The following is a 20,121-nucleotide window of genomic DNA, read 5'->3' as shown; positions in this document are numbered from 1 at the left end:
TCTTCGTTTGAATGAAATGCCTTTCCTTTCATCCTTTCCTTACAGAATACACAAAAACACACACTTATACATACACGATGAAAATATGTATCAGATATGATTAACTTTTTTATTGGTAAAACAACAAGCATTATAAAGTTTAAATACATATCATAAAAAGTATAGCCTAGGATCCAATTCTGCTGGTAACTATTTTTCTTTATGATGAAATTAGTTTTAAACGAATGTTATTGATTAATTTTAAAAATGTGCTATCTTGTCATTAGAAAATATATATTGAATTCAATTTATCAGATGATGAAAAACAAGAATAAATTAGAACTAACGGCTTCTGTTGCCGCTTTACTATCGTCCACGTAATCTCACACAACTTGCGCACGATTCCGACAATTGATTAATTTGTAATTACAGACTTCGATCATAGATATACACGTGTGCGTTACCCAGGCAAAATGTTTTGCTTTAGAGAGATGAGACTTAAACAAATAATTAGTGTATCATGAGGAGCAATTTGTTTACTAATAGCAAAATTTGTTTGAATTGTAGTTTTTAAGTTATTTAAGAAAAACAAATTTTGCTGGAGTAACGTTTGAAACGTTACCCAGGCAAAATCGTCTTTCAAAAATTAGTTTCAGCACGGAACCAAATACATGAATAGATAGCTTTTGTTGAGTAGTAAATGTTTATAAATAGCAAAATTTGTGTGTGGTATAGTTCTTTAGTTATTTAAGATTTTGCTGCGGTAACGTTTTGGGATTTCCCAGATCTCGAAAACGGCTCAACGCAGAAGTTTGAAAAAAATACCAATAAAAGACCTTAATTTGTTTAAATTTGTTTAATCATTAGTTTTTGATTTGGTTGACGTAAACCAATGTAATTAAATGGTTTCAAAAATCAGAAGAAGCGGGTTTACATGTAAACCAATACACTTATAACCAAATAAACAGCTGTAAAAAATACCCGTGGTTCGACGCTTGTTTACAGCAGACATTTTAGATTTCATACTTTATACGTTAAGAAGATAAAAACAAATTTGATTTATTTTAGACTGGTCGTACTTTAGCGATCGAATACGCAGTTCCCATAACATTAAGAAACATGGCATACTTTAAACAAATTAAAATGATTCATGAAAATTCTTTCCTGTTAATTTCAGCCTTGAATTACGGCTCTAATGAAAGTTATCTCAAAAACAAGAATATGTCAGCAATTCTCTAATAAGCCGACCAAATTGAAAAGGTCACGTAAAAGCGACTGCACCGTACGTACGGGTAATCTTCGCAAATTAGCAGCTTGGTAACCGATGTTTTGTACAGTTAAGCAGAAAAACGTTATTCGTGAAGCCGATTTTGTAATATTTTTTAAGTGCAGTACCATATTACACAATTTTTACTAGTTAATAAAAGTGTAATATCATAGTGTATAATTTATAGTGTGATTTAAAACAATACAAACATATATACATGTAGCTATATTTTTAGTACTTAATTTGTTGTTTCTGTTAAACCAAATGAATATTTTGATACCACAACGCAAAGCCACGCTAAAAACGTTTTAACGTTCTTGATGCTAGTCAGAGCAGCGCGCATCGCTGTGTGCAATGCAACGCAACAGCTATATGCCTTGTCTTACTTACTCTTTAGCTGTGAGTAGTTGAGTACGCTCTATCTATGGGTACGCTAGCTCCGACCGAACCAATGAAACAATCAGTCGTGAACCAAGTGTTTTGGAGAGAAGTGCTTGTGGTTTATGTGTGTGTGTACCACGACGTCTTTGAACGATGTGAGTATTAAATGTTTTTATTTTACAGTACAGTTGTGTTTCAGTATGAAGTAAAAATAATTAAAAATCATTAAAAAATACATATTTTGTAAAAAAAACATTAAATATGCTTTGCACATTACACACACAACGCCGACTCAATTCCAACTCAAGTCACACTGTGGTATTGAAATATGAGCTTTATGTCGTGTTACTTAGAGTGGATATTTCAACATTAAGTTAAAAGAAGGTTACGACGCTTTGACAATGATTGGTTCACGGGTTATCCACCTGTGGCAGTCACATGTAATGTTAAAATATTCACTCTAAGTAACACGTAACAAAACTCAAAAATGTTGATGCTAAGGCAAAGCAATACATATAATTTGTATGAGACTGATTTTTTAAATATCTAAAAATAATGAATCTTAACCATTTTATTATTTTAACTAACCTGACCAGAAAACTTTTGTATTCAACTGTACTAACAAAACATCTATATTATCCTGTTCATTTCAGATGGTTGCGCTTATGTATGGTGCGGTCGCTTTTATGTGACCTTTTCAATTTGGTCGGCTCATTAGAGAATTGCTGACATAATCTTGTTTTTGAGATAACTTTCATTAGAGCCGTAATTCAAAGCTGCAATTAACAGGAAGGAATTTTCAGGAATCATTTTAATTTGTTTAAAGTATGCCATGTTTCTTAATGTTATGGGAACTGCGTATTTGATCGCTAAAGTACGACCAGTCTAAAATAAATCAAATTTGTTTTTATCTTCTTAATGTGTAAAGTATGAAATCTAATATTTCTGATGTAAACAAGCGTCGAACCACGGGTATTTTTTACAGCTGTTTATTTGGTTATAAGTGTATTGGTTTACATGTAAACCCGCTTCTTCTGATTTTTGAAACCATTTAATTACATTGGTTTACGTCAACCAAATCAAAAACTAATGATTAAACAAATTTAAACAAATTGAGGTCTTTTATTGGTATTTTTTTCAAACTTCTGCGTTGAGCCGTTTTCGAGATCTGGGAAATCCCAAAACGTTACCGCAGCAAAATCTTAAATAACTAAAGAACTATACCACACACAAATTTTGCTATTTATAAACATTTACTACGCAACAAAAGCTATCTATTCATGTATTTGGTTCCGTGCTGAAACTAATTTTTGAAAGACGATTTTGCCTGGGTAACGTTTCAAACGTTACTCCAGCAAAATTTGTTTTTCTTAAATAACTTAAAAACTACAATTCAAACAAATTTTGCTATTAGTAAACAAATTGCTCCTCATGATACACTAATTATTTGTTTAAGTCTCATCTCTCTAAAGCAAAACATTTTGCCTGGGTAACGCACACGATATACACGGAAGAAAAAAATCTACTCCAATGTGTCTGTAAAATTCTACTCACAATCACAAGTAACAAACATTTAGCAAAATCAATCTGGCTTTACATTGAAGTGTATTAGGGCAATATACATAGTCCAAAATAAATTAAAACCCTAGTAAACCTTTTTCGAATTATTTACAAAGGCGATGATTTTGAGGACTATTTAATTGTCGCTGATTGTGTGCATTGTTATCAATGATCGGACAGTTTTTCATAAACATAATATTTTTAACTAAGTTTGTAATTCAATATTTTAAATTCACTGACTAATTGCATACTATAGTCGTTGAACAATCCTGAATTCCTTTATGATCTATGACTATACTTGAATAACGACTGAAGGTTAAATGTTTTTCATCGTTCTAACCTCGGGAACTATTGGACCGATTTGAAAGATTCTTTCACCATTGTATATGTACGTGATCCCCGAGTGGCCGAGTACTATTTAAGCCTATAGACTATACACACCTATTCACGCTGAAAATTTTGCTGAAAGGAAATATTCCTATATCTTTAAAAATAAATAGAACTGCTTTTAAAGATTTCCACCCTGTATATAATATGTACCACGGCGAAGCCGGTGCGACTGTGGACCACTAGTATTGCAAATCTTACAACTTTATCTTCTTCTTCTCTTAATTAATGGCTCCACCTTAGAACTTCATATTTCAATGTCACACTATTTATCGATGGTGTCAAAGCAAGATTGCATGATTCAATTATCGCAGGTGAAAAAGAAATTCTGGCTTTAATTATTATAACACCAAAATTTGAACATGCTTTTAATCTGCATATATCCTATAGTCTATACTTATATTATAAAATAATATACCTATTTAATTTATGCTTAACTGTGTTTGTACGTCTGTATATTTCACGTTGCGGAGCGGCTTTATGCACTGGCTATTGTTTCTGGAGATATGTTAGAATGTGACATAGGATTCTTTTTCTAAGTGGGTAAAATTTCTTTCCCGTGGAGAAAAACATTATTATGTTGAGCTTTTAAATCATGCCGAAATTTATGAATTACGATTGAAGGCGCTACATTAACAGTTTTTTTCCTGCCACGCGGGCGATATGATAAAAAATAATGACGCAGGCATAAGGAAAAAAATTAAATAAAATAAGAAGTTAAGATTTGAATATTTTTAATTCTATGCATAACAATAACATTTTTAAATCACTGGATACATTTAAAACAGACAAAAATCATGTTAAACTTAATTCAATACAGTATAATGCGCATACAAATTCGAATTACGAACCGTGTTAATTAACTTGAGACTTCGCTTGAAATGGGACACATGCGATATATTAGATTTTCCTTAAAAATATTACTATACAAAGTAAGTAAAACTGATACTTAGTTTGAATTACATTCCATTATTTTGGAAAGGTACCTATAATATTATATTGAAAATAACGTCATCGGCTCAGGTCTCAAGTTAATTCATACCACAACATACCGACCAACGATTAGTCAATAGACGGTTCGCTACAGAGCAAGCAACCTCGCGAAGCAGCTCGGTCAGTGTGAACGAGACTCGGCCGAGGAAAGCGTCGGGTCCCGCATTTTCCTCAGCCGCGGCGTTTCCACGCTGATTAAGCAGCTTCGCTAGTCTGTTCGCCCTGTGTGGACCGTCTTATTCCGAATTTAATGATACGTATAATACAATTTAATTACATCCCAGTTTACATGGGCCTTAATGGCATTACAAACGGGTTGCCATTTCTTTATAATGGCCAGATTAACACTGCTTAATTTCAATTTTAAAACAACGATTCTTGATTCCTTGGTTTCGAAATTAACCGACTCACATTTCACTTTGTACTTCTCGCGATTTTTATAAAAAATTGCCCACCTCAAACCATTCCTCCATCATTCCGTCAATTAACAACAATGTTAAACTAAAACACCCGTAAATGAATACAGAAACCTGAATATTGCCATCAACGAAATTTTTCTCAGAAAATTTTCATTATCTATAAACTAACGCTTAGTCTTATAACAAAATAATGTTCGAAAAATTATATGCCAAGCATCACCAGAGATCTTGACTAGGTACATTCTTATTATCACAGCCGGAACTAGAACACCGAACGTCGCCCCGCCAAGTCTTATGCAGTCTTTTCTTCAAACTTTCACCGAATATTATAACAAAAATATATATTTAAGTAAATATGTACGTATATATGCATAATCACCTCTTACACTTATTTTGTCAGTTCAATGTACATTTATTTTAGACACCTTACTTATATCCATAATATAAAATAGGCATTTTACAATAATCTTATGCTTTCCATAAAGAATATATCTACGAGATATTTTATATACACATTTTTATTGAACCCGATCAGATAACAGATATGAAACAATTTTCGGTTTAATCATAATTTCAAACTCCGATAACAATTTAAAAACCAAACATAAAAAAACAATAACATATTACTTAGGTACTTGATATAAATTTTGACACATTTTATATAAATAATAACATAGTTTTCTTTCTGGAAATATATTTACAAGTTTACTTTTGGTTTCACGTCAATACTAATAATAGAACTTATTATTATTTAATAAAATATTATTTTCAACACTTCAATATTGTAATTTAGAACAGTATAAGCCGCCTTTTATTATGTTAATTTAATTTTAATTTTAAAATATAGCTAAAGCCAAAAGCTTCTTTAACTGAGGTGTACAAAATATTTACGTAAATTTTCGAAAAATATTCAATATAGTTCAGGATACATCGCCCATTTTTGCAAGTGACTACTATCAAGCTAATTTTCCGTTTGTAGCTTTATTTTGATGAGACGCCCAATAATTTCGTGTACGAAAGTCTCGATTGTGGTAGCTAACAGAGATAACAAGGATAAAAATTTTTGATTTGATGGTTCTCAAATATTTATTACTAACTGAATTTTTTTTTCGTTCAATCTTAAGATAATTACCTAAATTATACGAAAAAATATTTGTCCTACAAAATCTATGGTTGGTTCAAAGAGTCCCCCTTTCCAAAGTGTATCGATAACGAGGTCATCATAAATGATTACTAACAAGCTGATTTTTTTATTTTCACTTAGTTAATGTTTATATAATTCAACAGACATATTGTCCTACAAATTGCGTAATAAATATTTGAGAACCATCAAATCAAAAAATTGTATCCTTGTTATCTCTGTTAGCTACCACAATCGAGAGTTTCGTACACGAAATTATTCGGTGTCTCATCAAAATAAAGCTACAAACGGAAAATCAGCTTAATAGTAGTCACTTGCAAAAATGGGCGATGTATCCTGAACTAATAGGTACTTACCAAACAAAAATTGATGTAACACAAAAATTACCAACAAAAAATAGTTGAACGTGACAACGTCCGATTGTGCTTCTTTGTCGTTCGATCCGCGCTCTCGCTCGCACTTCAAGCCTTACATGGAACGCCTCAGAGCGAGGTAACGCCGCATGAGTCATGTTTTTTCGTGCGTGCAGGCCGCTCTATCGAATTATAAGACGTTGTCACGTCAAAAATGTTCATCAAACATTTTATTTTCACATACAAATCAGCTTTTGGCTTTAGCCCTTAAATAACAACAACATGACACAAAAACGTTTACACACTAATTTAAACATTTTACGAGGGTCTCCAGTCCCTTTCGTTGGGTTCTCGTTTCACATGATAATTGATACACGGTTGAAAGTTGACATGTATAGTGACAGGATGTAATGGCGCTGACAGATGTACCGCGCGTGCGTCCAGAATGTCATACGGGCCAAGATGGCGGGATAGACAAGCGTAGTCAACGCTTAACGGAACGTAGTATTTACCTGCAAGTTTTCAAATTCAAATTCAAATTCGTTTATTCAATCAAACTTAACCTAACCTTAGAGCTAGGTTAAGTTTGATTGAAAGAAGTTTGGAATAAATAAATAAAAAAAAAATATCGCTAATTTTTAATCTGTTTTCACTTTTTTTGATTTTCTTCGTATTGGACGAGAATAAGTGATAAAAATTTAAAATATGTGGGTACTTAGTAAAAAATCGTAATTCTATGTGACACTTTGTACACTATAAAACATAAATTACATAATTACCGTGCGCGTTAAGTGCGAAAACAGGCACAAACTGCGTCGGGGGCGGCGGCTTATCGTACTGATGATGGTGGGGAGACTCACTCGACGTGTCCTGAAATAAATAATATCATATTCAATTTTATGTTATTTTATATAACTTTGGGAAGGAACAAACTCCTGGTAAAAATACTTAATGGTGAACAAAGCTTACAAATAAAAATACCCTAATTTAATTTTTAAAGACATGTTATAGACATACGAAAAAATAATCAAATGCATTGGCATTATAATATAACATATTGATGAAAAAAAATACAAAATTTTATAAAAAAAAAAAACAAATAAATAACTAAACAAAAATGAAACAAAACAAAATCTAACTTTTACATATTAATGATTATAATTTAATTATAAAAAGAATAGTAAATATTGAACAGGTATATGTATTATTATTTTTTTATATGTATACCTGTGGCGAAGTATCCCTCGCATCCTCAGTGGATCCGGACGCGGAGGTGGATGTGGAGGGCGCGGGCTTGGTGGCGCGGCGCCGCTTGTGCGTGAACACCTTCGCGTGCGCGTGCGGCGCGCGGGCCGGCGATACCGCCTGTACACACAATGTCTATTTTTAGAAATTACACGGGAGTTAGGTAAAGGCCTTAATAGGGGCTAGCGACCTTGGCGACGATTTACAAGGCGGGATCGGAGGACCGGCGCGAATCTACCGTAGTAAAAGTACGTATAAAAATTATTAAAAAGATATTTGGATATGGAATCAAAATTTAAAACAACCATGCCCTGTGTTTCAATTTCATAAACACACTGTAAAAACACAATAATTGACGTTGTATTGACTTAGCGTTTTGGTTTAAAGTCCAAAAATCGACCTCAGATCATGACTTTTTTCCAAAAAACCTGATTGTATAATAAACAAATTAAAACAACCATGCCCTTAATCATATTCGAAACTTTAATATACATTTTTTTTTTTTGATATGTACATTAAGAATCTAAGAAGAAAAACGGTTATACTAGACTTAATTTTCGGTATTAAAAGGGAATTCTACCCGATTCAGGCCTTAAATATTAATTTGAATATGTAATAAGAATGTACTTCGATTCAACACAATTGCCTAATTGATGTAGAATATTGATAACAAATCACAGCAAGTCACCGACTATTATCAAAGTGAGGGTAGTTGAGTCAAACGTCGTATAAACAAGGTCTAAAGTCTAAACCCCTGGGCACGATCCGTACGCTCGCTTAGCCCCTTTAGCCAGCGTACCGCGCTATAAAGACGTTCCAGAATTAGTCGACAAATGCGTTGCTAAACATGTACGAGAACGGCAGGCACGTTCCGAAGGACACAACAAATTTTATTAGTTATGTCGATACACACTCATTACATATGAGTGAAAACGCACAAAATTAATTAACTCGCTCAGTATGTACGTGGCGTTTTTTATGATCTCTACGATCAGGCGACCACCTCTGTATTCTGTTCTGAAACTATACTTAACTATCATTGACAATTGACATCCATCAATCTAAAATAAACTCTTATAATTATATGCTAAGCTACAAGGTCCAATTAGCAATTTTTAATTGAATTCGTAAACATAAATAAACAAAAATACACGTGGAAAGTATACTGGGGTTGTTAAGTGTCTTAATCTTCTTAAAGTTGGTAAGGCTAAACAGATACATGCTCAGTGGGAAGATAATCAGCTCAGGTAAACCGTTGCATGGCCTCTTTTATACTAATTTACTGAAATTAGACACGGAAATAAAAGGTGTTTGATTTTAGTTGGGTATTATTTATTTAGGTATTAGTCTAATGATTTAAAACAATTTTTACTGAAGCGTTCGAAACTAGCTTAAACAGCATAGTTAATACCCGTTAAATTGTCTTTATTATCTAGAGAAATAAAAGGGAAAGTTTGTACATAGACAAAAACATTTTAAGTTTTTACTTTTTATCCTCGACGTACAATAAACAACCAAACTCACAATCACGCTCAAAAATGCCACGAAATAAGGCTTTTATATTTTGAAAGATTGCTTACATACACCACTGCTCGGAAATTCTTTTTCGAACTTTTGTGAGCCCCGATTGTGAGTTTAGTTGTTTATAGCATCGCAAACTTTTTTTTTTTTCTAAATTACAAAGGTACGAAAATTTTTATTACTTCTAAGTCTATCTAGCATTCTATATGTATGTACGTGTTTATATTTACTAATTTATTGGTAAGGGTAGGTACTCGCTTTTTGCGTTTTACCTCAACCAAAGTCATCTCTCGGACGGTTGTATATTCTCGCCTCTATCAGGCACCGGTGTTAGCCGCAATCGTAAATAATAGTTCTCTCGTTCTAAATTAATGGGAAAAATCTTTACATCCAAATTAAAATTTGACGACGGTAATTGTTAAATTAGTTGTATTGGAATATTTATATTGAGTAAAGTAATATTTAAAAGAATTATACCAACAAAATGTGGTATTTAATTAAGCAATTTCATATCAAGATTTACAACAAAAGCAAATGGTAATAAAAACTTACAAAGCAAATTATGACAATAATAAAAATGTATACTTATCATGCTTTACCATCGATAAACCAACATTAAAACCATCATTATATCATTAAATTACATACTTAATACTACATAATATTAGTAATATTTATATTATGTAGTATTAAGCATAATACATAGCACACTAACAATAAATTCACACAATCCAAAGCCCCATCCCACAAATTCCTAATTTTTTTTAACCCCTACCATTGACCACTTTTAGTAACGTAACTCACCTCAGTATCTTGCGATCGAGAAAACCTCCTCTCTATCGAGTTCTTGAACTTGTAGGAATGTAGATAGTCCTCTCCATGGTCGGGTTTACGAATCTTCCGTAACGTGGGTTCTCGCTTCAACCGGCCGTCCAATGGTAGTGGTTCTGGTTCTGCAACGTCTGTACTCACTAGTGCTACTGGACCAACGATTACTGAAAAAAATTGGTTGAAATTATTTATTATAATAACATCCTATGCATCGTCATCGTCATCTTCTAGTATTTGTCGATACAAGGTAATGTATGTGAGGTAAGGTGTAGACGCTTAAAAAAGTACTTTTTGTAATAAAAAATTTACCACACAAAAGTAATTTATTATTCTTAATTCTTATCCTACCCTCACTACCTACTTGAATAAAATATTATTTTTATTATTTACTAGTGGTCCGCCCCGGCTTCGCCCGTGGTACATATTTCGCAATAAAAGGTAGCCTATGTCCTTTCTCGGGTAATAAAATATCTCCATACCAAATTTCATGCAAATTGGTTCAGTAGTTTAGGCGTGATTGAGTAACAGACAGACAGACAGACAGAGTTACTTTCGCATTTATAATAGCTGTGTTTTACCTGAAATAAAACACATATTAAATACTTACCTATATTTGAAGCTTACTTATTGAGAAGGTACCTAGCTTTTTCCGCCTATTTTCCCTCTCTTTCTCGTTGTATATATGCTATCTCTCTCGCACACGGCACACCTCCCACCAGGTGGCGCGGCCGGCGCACGATAATGTGCAGGCGCTAGATCTTCTTCATTGAGTCGAAATACTCAACAGGTGGACGTTAAGTGTAAGCTTCAAATATAGGTAAGTATTTAATATGTGTTTTATTTCAGGTAAAACACAGCTATTAAACACTTGACCGTAATTTGAAGCTTACTTATTGAGACCTGTTTGTTACCCACCTGGTGTACAATATATGGACGCCAATGTGAATTTGAATAGGTACATAAGTAATTACTTATTTCTTTATTTGAAAGAGTAAGGTGTGCAGATAGTATACCAATAAATCACACAAATTTTTAAATTTTTATATTATTTATATTAACAATAAAAAGTTAATCAAATAAGAACCAAAAAGTAAATCATAATGATTAAAAGTATTAGAACTTATGAGATTGGTTCAAGCGTACCTTAGTTAACCTTTTGGGCTTGAAAAGTTAAAGTTACTACAATTTCCACTATCTTTAGCGTAAATCTGCGAAAGAGCAAGTAACGACTTTTAATTACGCATTTAGATGTTACTTACAAAATTAAGCAACAGCTCATCACCGACGAGGCAAGAATACCTCAAACTCAAACCTTTATTTATTCAATTAGACTTCTGTAGAAGCACCATTGAATCCTCATAACATAGATTTACCAGCTGTCTCAACTCACACAGTTCTAACCCAACCTGCTACTAGCGGACAAGTAGAGACCTTGGTCTTTACTTTTAGGGTCAAATAAATTAAAAGGTCATCCCTTGGATAAGGTAATAAAATAAACCAGGTAAGCGGTTTAAATTATAATACAGATAATATGTAACATCCAACCAAAGCGTGCGGTGTCTATTAATGTTTAGAGCCAACGCCACCGATCATAATATAAACATGGCTGGTACTTTCAGTGCAATGCATGAATTATTTATTTAAAACTGATAGGTTTTAAACTCTGTACTGGAAACATATAATGAACTCAAGAAGTTAGAGACTAAAATGATAAGAGCTTATCTGTGTCCCAAACCTGCAATTACTACAGCTAAGTACGTTAAGTTTTAATCAAATTAATTTTAAGGTATAGTTATGGTTTACATCAGAACTTATATACCAAAAGTCTCGGGACTACATAACGTGACTTATTTATAATGAAAGTGTTTGTGCATAACATCTAGGCCATCAACAGCTATATGAACGTCAGATAGGAAATGAGCCAAATTTATCCAGTAAGTAACAAAGGTTTTTAATTATACTTATTCTAATTCAACCAACTTCTACTAGCTACTCCGTATGTCTTTTGGGTAGACGGAGGCAAATAGGATTTTTCTTCCGACTATAACATTTGATATTTGGAAAATGTATACATTTCTGTATACCTTCAGAGTCAGATTCTAGTGGTGCAGCACTAAACACTGTCTATTAGGTGAATGGTGCTGCTGACCGGGCCTTCAGTTCTGCTTTCCAGAATACCTTCGCCCTTCTCGGTGCTACTACTACTGAAATAGCAGTACTCTTACACGTCGTTCAGGCCTCGAACTGACTAGGATTTCTCATATTATCGTTACAACCCTCGCTCGCTCTAACGAGAACAAATTATCGCTAAGGAATTCTGCTGCAGGACAATGGCAACAGATTAATATGCATTATTATGTTCAGGAATATGGTGCGTTCTGAATACTATCGTCGTCTGAAGGTATCTCCTTTCGATTAACTGCATTAAGGGTGCAGATCTGATCCCATTTTTGTTCCGTAGGAATGCTACGACTGCCTAAACGTTAAACTGGACAAAGAAAGTTGGCCTGAATATGGTCGGTTGTTCCAACATCCCTAATATGGCTAGCTTACCTTAGTTACCCCTTGATTGTAACTGCTACCAATGGAGGCACTGCTCGTGGGTTGTCCACAGTTTTTCGAGTGCAAAAATGAAGAACTGAACTCGTGGGGATCTATGTCGAATGAATCTGTTTTAAGATTATGAAAGGACAGTTGGTTGTGGATGCGAAGACAGGACGTTACTTTAGTCATCTGTAACCACCACGAGAGGCAGCCACGGACAGTGATATAGTAAGAACTAAACTAGCAAAGTTTAGTTGGCTTACTAGACTTTGTCATGTTTAAAATGCAGTATATCATCTGTATAGAATTGCATTTATGACCATTGATAAACTTAATTCAACCGCAACCACGAGAAGCAGGCACGGATATCGATATAGCAAGAACTAAACCAGAAAGGTTTAGTTCGCTTATCTGGTATATTTATAATGTTTCAAAAGCCGTATAGTCTGTATTGCATTGCATTTATTGCCCCCCCCCCCCCCTTCAAATCAAAGAAATGTGAAGTCATCTGGCAGAGCTTTCTCGTGAAGGGTAGGGGTTCCAAGTAATATCTAATAATACGAGGCTTTTGTTTGGAAGGATTGACCTTCCGTTATTAATTATCCTCTATCCTAAGTAACTCAATAGTCAGAATTCACAGCACTCGTTGAGTCCTTAAACGTTTTACGTTAATAGTTGCATATAAGTTTAATAAATAATATAATAATCCTGGTGGGATGACAAGAAACTTGTCTAAGCAAATGATTATCCTAATCCCTCAGCGATTTATTGTTTGAGCCCTGAAGAAAAACTCATGGGTGCCATAATGAGGCCAAACGGGTTGATAAACGAGTCGAATAAATTGCCTACAAGATCGGGCAACTAAAGTAGGCCTATGAGAGGTCAACTATACATAACCAATCGTAATTTGTTACATTCAATCGCTTTGCGATTAAAAAATCTCTTCAGGTGATTTTATGTGAAAATTGGTCGGCTAGTGCCATGGAATTACGATAACAAATATACCATTGACACAAGGCTTGGTGACAATCCTGGAAACCACCGCCACAAATCATCTGCGAGATGATATTTGATCAGACTCGCCTCCCTTTGTTGTGATTCTCTGCATTGTGAGGCTCTGCATTGGTAAATACAATTTGTTCAAGTCGCAATTTCCATAATTGATAAACCAATGGTGGTTTCCTGATTAAATAAGCGTAAGCTAACCTTTTAGGATACAAAGTATTCATTTCATGCGTCCATTATTTAACGTCTCTTACCTATTTTATTGTATTTATTAGGTTATATTAGTATACTTATATTGTATAGATGGCCCACTGTGAATTAGATTTCAAAACCTTTTTCTACCTACCTTAGAAGAGTGAAGATCCGTTACTGTCATCTCTAACATTTTCGTGGGTCCTCGTTGACGAAAGCAAATATCTATGATCATTTTAATGATCAATCCTTTGTATATTTGCACCAACCGCAATCAAAGCCCCGCGAGGGCCGATATATATTTGCACCATTTCCCCGTGAGGGACGGTCGTAATCAAAGCCCCGCGAGGGCTGATATATATTTCCACCATTTCTCCTTGAGGGCGGTTGTAATCAAAGCCCCGCGAGGGCTGATATATTTGCACCTATTTCCCTGCGAGCGACAGCTGCGCGAGGGATGTTTGTAATTTGAAATAAGTAGGGCCTTCCCAAAAATACTTAATAGTCACCCTGCGAGGGTGGGTTTAACCTGGCTAACGAACCTAACCTGCGAGGAGTAGCGGTTAAACCTAGCGGCCACATTTATGTAATCTGCTTCGAGCAAGATTTAAGGTGCTAATATAAAATTAGAAGTTAATAATCATTTAAAATAATAATATAGTAACAAGGTACTTTAACTTATTTTCCAATGCTAGCAACAGCTGTCCAGGATGAAATAAGAATTGATTTGACAATGGTAATTAATTGTTATGTATATGTATATAAAAAGAAGGCTTTAACTATTTAATAAAGTCAAAATTCAAATCATTTACACAAAATTTTAAAATGAACTTCGATTCATATTTAATTTAGTTCATACAATCGATGTCACATTCAGTTGCTTTATATCCGTTAACATTCCTTACGAACGCAGCCATACGTGGCCATACCATCGTAGGACGGTTTTATTGCACAAAATAATCTCCGCTCACCCGCAATTTTTTACTTTTTGTCAAGGTGTACAAGTTTATAATATTATTCTAAAACGTTAGAATATGTGAATAGTAAATCCTTTGAAATGTCTCTAAATTTAATTTCTAATTAAGGTATCTCGATAACTATACGATAACGTCTCTTTCCAAACTAGAAAATTTAAATGTAAAATTTTGGCACTTACTCGTTTTAACCAAAAAGTTGCATCATTTGAAACATAGGAAACGTAATATAAATAAAAGTAATTTTCAAACCAAAATTGCTGTGTGTAATACCTATGTCTATTTTCGCTTATATACGGATCAGATTAATACTCATAAAAGGACACGTATAGACTACGGATACTTTTGAATGTGTGGTACGTTCATGGTACCTACTGAACATGTGCATTGTGCGTATTCCATCATTATTCAGATGAGCGGCTAACTCCCGGACGATTTATAACATATCTCGACATGTTCGGACACGTTGTGATTTGTGCAATTACGCTAACATCAATTTTTTCCTGTTATAGGTAATACCTATATAATTTGTTCTTTGAGCTGACTCATCTCGTTCGATAATTTTTAGTTATAAACTATACTCCGAACCGTTCCTAGTGATAACGACAATGTAATAAAGTCGTAGCAATGGATTGCATGCCTGTTAAGCTTTGAGTTGGCTCATAGGATTAGCCTTGGATTTATCCATACATACTATTAATATTCACTTGTAACCTTGTAATAAAAACACATTAAAAATGAAATAAAATAAAAATATCTATATAAAAGAGAGGGTATTTGATATATTTAGTCAATATCAAATAATCACAAAAGTAATATTAACGATACGAGTAAAGCCGAACGGTAAATCCGTTAAAATCTGCTTTACTCACAGTATTAGAAATTCAAATATTCATTAGTATATATTGCATTACTTATAAAATATTTCAAAAGAAAAGTTACTATTTCACGTAAAATGTAACGGTTGTATCGTTAATTTTAAATATCTAACATGCTATTAAGTATTTAAAGCATATTGAAAAATAAACTATTGCTGAAGGATTCACTAAAAGACCTCAGCATTTTAAATAAAGTCCAACGGATATACCGTCGATTTAAAAGATTTTTGCTCATTTTTAAGTAAAATGTCATTACAATAGATGTAAAAATAACTCACTGTACCGATCCGACGGGATACACTTTTTCACACTTTTAGCACTTGCAATATGCAATACTTAATACTTAATAGCACCAAGGTTGTAGTCTTGTAGACAACCTTCTCGCGGCGGAAGCTAGACGCCAATGAAGAAGATCTAGCACCTGCACATTATCGTGCGCCGGCCGCGCCACCTGGTGGGAGGTGTGCCGTGTGCGAGAGAGATAGCATATATACAACGAGAAAGAGAGGGAAAATAGGCGGAAAAAGCTAGGTACCTTCTCAATAAGTAAGCTTCAAATTACGGTCAAGTGTTTAATATTAGTATGGATGTGCAAATAGTTTTTCGATATCTATAGGTTATGGAAAAATTCTGCATTTATTAATAAGAACAAAAGATGACGATTATGATATTAACCACGATTTTATTTATTACGCAAAAACGATCCGCGAATCAACGTCACCACTCACGTGCGATCATGCACTTAGCATGATTATTGTCAAGTACAATAAACATATTATACTAAAATTTAAATATCAGCTTTGTCTTGTTTATGATACCTACTTGTAACTATAATAAACATACTTAAAAAAACAATAAAAAAATCACGGTTTCCAAGGATAAACTCACATTGTCACTGATCCTTGATAAGTGTACAAAGTTTTGATAAAATCTGTCCTTTCAAAGTAAAGGAAAAAAGATATGTTTGATGGCAATACCTTTATAATAGTTTAGAACAGGCAAACGAGCAACTGCAAGTGGGTGATCAATATCACCAAAAAATAAAATTGAACTCGTCTGTCTGTATACTGGTTTCCAATCATTTCCGGAAAATTATTACAATATGTATAATTAAACAATAATTGATCACTGCAAAGAAGAAAAGACTATAATAACCACGAAAAGAAACTTTAAAATACAAACCTCTATCACACTCCATGGGGTAACTCGGTTCTGCCGTTCTCTCTATCTCAACTGGTTCTCTCGGGAATGTTGGTGGTGGTTCCGGCTGCTGTATCACTTTTACTGCGTAACTGTGGGAACTGCTGGATGAGCTGGTGGTTTCTGATGACGAGCCCTGGTGGGATCGAACCTTTTCTTTGGGTAACGTTTCTCCTGTTATTGGAGATAAGGGTATGCTTTATTTCACTGCAGACAGGTCTGTTTTATGGTTAAGAATAGGTTACATAGATGGATATTAAATATCGTATATTTTTCATTTGATAGTCTGGTTATGCAATGTGTCCGTTTTATGGAGATTGAAATTGTCCAAATATGTATATGGAAAAAACTAAAGAATTTCATAAAGAAATAACACAATATAATTCTAGAGCTTCTGTATGTAAACGTGATTTATTTAATGCACCAAAAAACATTGTTGATAAAGTTTCCTTATCGGTGCCGTTTACTAATGCCATTTATTTTCGGCTATTTTATCAAATTAATGCATAAGAAATAAGACTATTATACAGAAAATCGATTAATAATCACCTAATAATACCTAAAGAAAGAATTTTTAGGTTACGTCTTAGTGAACACATATTTCTACTAACCCTTAGTAACAACATCGCAATGCCTCTGCAAATGCGCAGCCAATTGCACACACAGTCCATCAGCTGGCCCAAAGCCCTGCACTTCAACGAGAAACCGCACGGCTTCACCCAGTGCGTCCCTGTATCCAGCCTTGAAGTCTTCCACCGCTTGCCGTTCGGCCGCTATAAACAACCTTCCTACACCTTCCGAGCAACTCGCGGTTATACCCCCCAGGGTTATTCCCCGTTAGTTCGCACTCGTAATATCGCTTGTAAACATATAAACAAGTATACTCACAATCGACTTTTGATGTGTCAAAAAAAAAAACGACCGACCGGCATTAACTTACATTTACTACATGGTGTATTTCTAATGAACACCTTGATTCGTTGCAGTAATGTTCAAATCCTATTGTTAAACACTTCTTAGAAAACTCTACCTATTGGACGCGTAGACAGTTTGATTTCAGACAATTTTTGATCGTGATTGTGAGTTTAGTTGTTTATTTTACGTCAATACTTGTTACACTCGTTTTATTTAGGATTGCATTACCTTGTTGGTGGTGAATGATCGTTTATTTGAGAGAATTGCAATGCCAAATTGTACTGGTAGATATTGAATGATTCTTAATGCTCAAATTTCGCCTTTAAGGAATGGATAAACATAAGATGAGAAATTTCATCGATTGTGAGTTGAAATCATTCACTTAAAGATATTCACGATGTTAGAATAAAAAAGTAAATTGCATTGTCACCTAATTTATAACGAGCATATATAGTAAACAAGTAAGCAATAATAAGAGTGTTAACTAGTAAAATTGTTTATTTACTAACCTTCAATTGTTCAGATTAATTCCAATGTTTTCAAAGAAGGGTACATTAGAATACATATTATTACAATCATTCTTAGTTTGAAATTAGAACCATAGGTGAATCGAAATTAAAATCAAAAAAATTGAAAGCATCTGAAGAAACCTTATAACCACGACAATTATTGCACGTTAGAATAAAAAAGAGAAATGATAGCTAATAAGATTAATATGTAATTATTTCAAACCCTAAAATTATGAATAGCGGCTTAATTAGAACGAAGTATTATGACTTCGTTCTACACTCGAAATAGAATTGATAAAATATAAAAATATCAGTCATCCATAATATTATTTAATTTTAAAATAGAGATAAAGAAATAACTTTGAGTTATCGTTTATTGAAAACATTACTTAATATTTCATTATTAATAATAAAAACCGTCATAGTTAAGAAAAAATATTGGAATACGACGAAAAACTATTTTGTTCAGAAATTAAAATTAACTCAGGAGAAATTCAAATATGTACTATCTAATACCACATTTAATATCATTCTCTTTGAAAGTATTCGCTTTATCTGAAGAATTATTTTTGCATTAAATATGCCTATTGTCGAGAAAGCTTGACATCACAATTATACGGTAGCTAAGGTGAAAAGCATACTTTATATATGCGAATAACCTTCGCGAATAACAGGAGGCATTAAAAACTTTTGACTTAAAAGACATACTTAAGGCACTATTGCCCTGCAAAATTACTACTGATATTTCTTAAAGATTTATTTATTTCTAGTATCTATAATTTACTTACAATAAAAATGAGTGAGCTTCTTCTATACAAATATTATAAAGAGGAAAGGTTTGATTTTTTGTTTGTTTGTTTGTATGAATTGAATAGGCTCCGAAACTACTTGGCAGATTTGAAAAATTCTTTCACTGTTGGAAAGCTACATCATTTCTGAGTGACATAGGCTATATTTCATTTTCAAAAAAAATAGGCATCCTTACTAAAATTACGATAACGTAATCCAAGGTGTGAAAAAAATATCAAAAAACTACCTTACATCGCGTGCGCTGCGAAAACTGTTGATGATAGAACAAAATGATATACTACATTTTTTTAGAACACACCATTATCTACAAAAAATCAGCGGCAGCATATCTCTAACTATTACAGTCATGTCACAATAAGCGTTTTTTTATTGAAAAAAAGAAATTAAAATACCACCGCTACAAAAAGCTCTTTATTTGTACCTTGGTATTAACCCTTATCAAAATAAACGATGTATTATTTAAGACTGCTTCAATATCTTTATATTACTTTTTGAATTATTCGATTCTGACAATCCAATCAAAAGATATCACGAGTTAAAAAAAAATTAAAAAATAAACTGTATTCGGCTAGCTATGCGTTGTAAGCGTCACTCGGGCAGGGGTACGGGAGGGGGGTTAAGATCACGAAATAAACTTGCCGCGCGGCTTACTCGCGCGGTCGGCTACCTACGTGATGGACGTGTGCGGAATTTACGCTTGATAATAATTCGTTTAGTAAAATTAACAAATCTAAATGTAATGTTTAATGCCCGTGCGAAGCCGGGACGGGCCGCTAGTATAAAAATAAGTTTAATCCTAGGTACGTACCATTAACGCGTTCTTGTAGGAACTTGAGGTGGCGTATCGCCATTTCAATGATTTCAGTCTTTTCCACTCTGCCCCGGCCCTTCTTCAAATACTCCGGTGGTATCAATCTGGACAGGTCGGCTAGACAGTTGTTCATTCTGTCCCGACGACGCTTCTCGATTATTCGATGGGACATCGGGTCTTGCTGTAATGGTTAGTGTTACTCGTTA

At 33.8% G+C, this 20,121-nt stretch overlaps 1 protein-coding gene across 2 annotated transcripts in view; it reads right to left on the bottom strand.

The window, feature by feature from the left end:
- Positions 1-6,630: 6,630 nt before the first annotated feature.
- Positions 6,631-20,121, bottom strand: part of LOC123692774 (transcription factor cwo) — a 40,230-nt gene continuing 26,739 nt past the window's right edge. For both annotated transcript variants that reach the window (XM_045637564.1, XM_045637565.1), the window contains exons 3-9: positions 19,913-20,096; positions 17,482-17,643; positions 16,853-17,044; positions 10,051-10,241; positions 7,708-7,845; positions 7,260-7,350; positions 6,631-6,992 (exon numbers count right to left, since the gene is read on the bottom strand). In XM_045637564.1, coding sequence (XP_045493520.1) covers positions 6,799-6,992; positions 7,260-7,350; positions 7,708-7,845; positions 10,051-10,241; positions 16,853-17,044; positions 17,482-17,643; positions 19,913-20,096 — 1,152 coding nt within the window. In that variant the 3' untranslated portion in view covers positions 6,631-6,798. The remainder of the gene's footprint in view (positions 6,993-7,259; positions 7,351-7,707; positions 7,846-10,050; positions 10,242-16,852; positions 17,045-17,481; positions 17,644-19,912; positions 20,097-20,121) is intronic.

The sequence above is a fragment of the Colias croceus genome, chromosome 6 (genome assembly GCF_905220415.1).
Source record: "Colias croceus chromosome 6, ilColCroc2.1".
NCBI lineage: Eukaryota > Metazoa > Arthropoda > Insecta > Lepidoptera > Pieridae > Colias > Colias croceus.
Note: the sequence above shows the minus strand (reverse complement) of the source record. Positions and strands in the feature narration are given on the sequence as shown.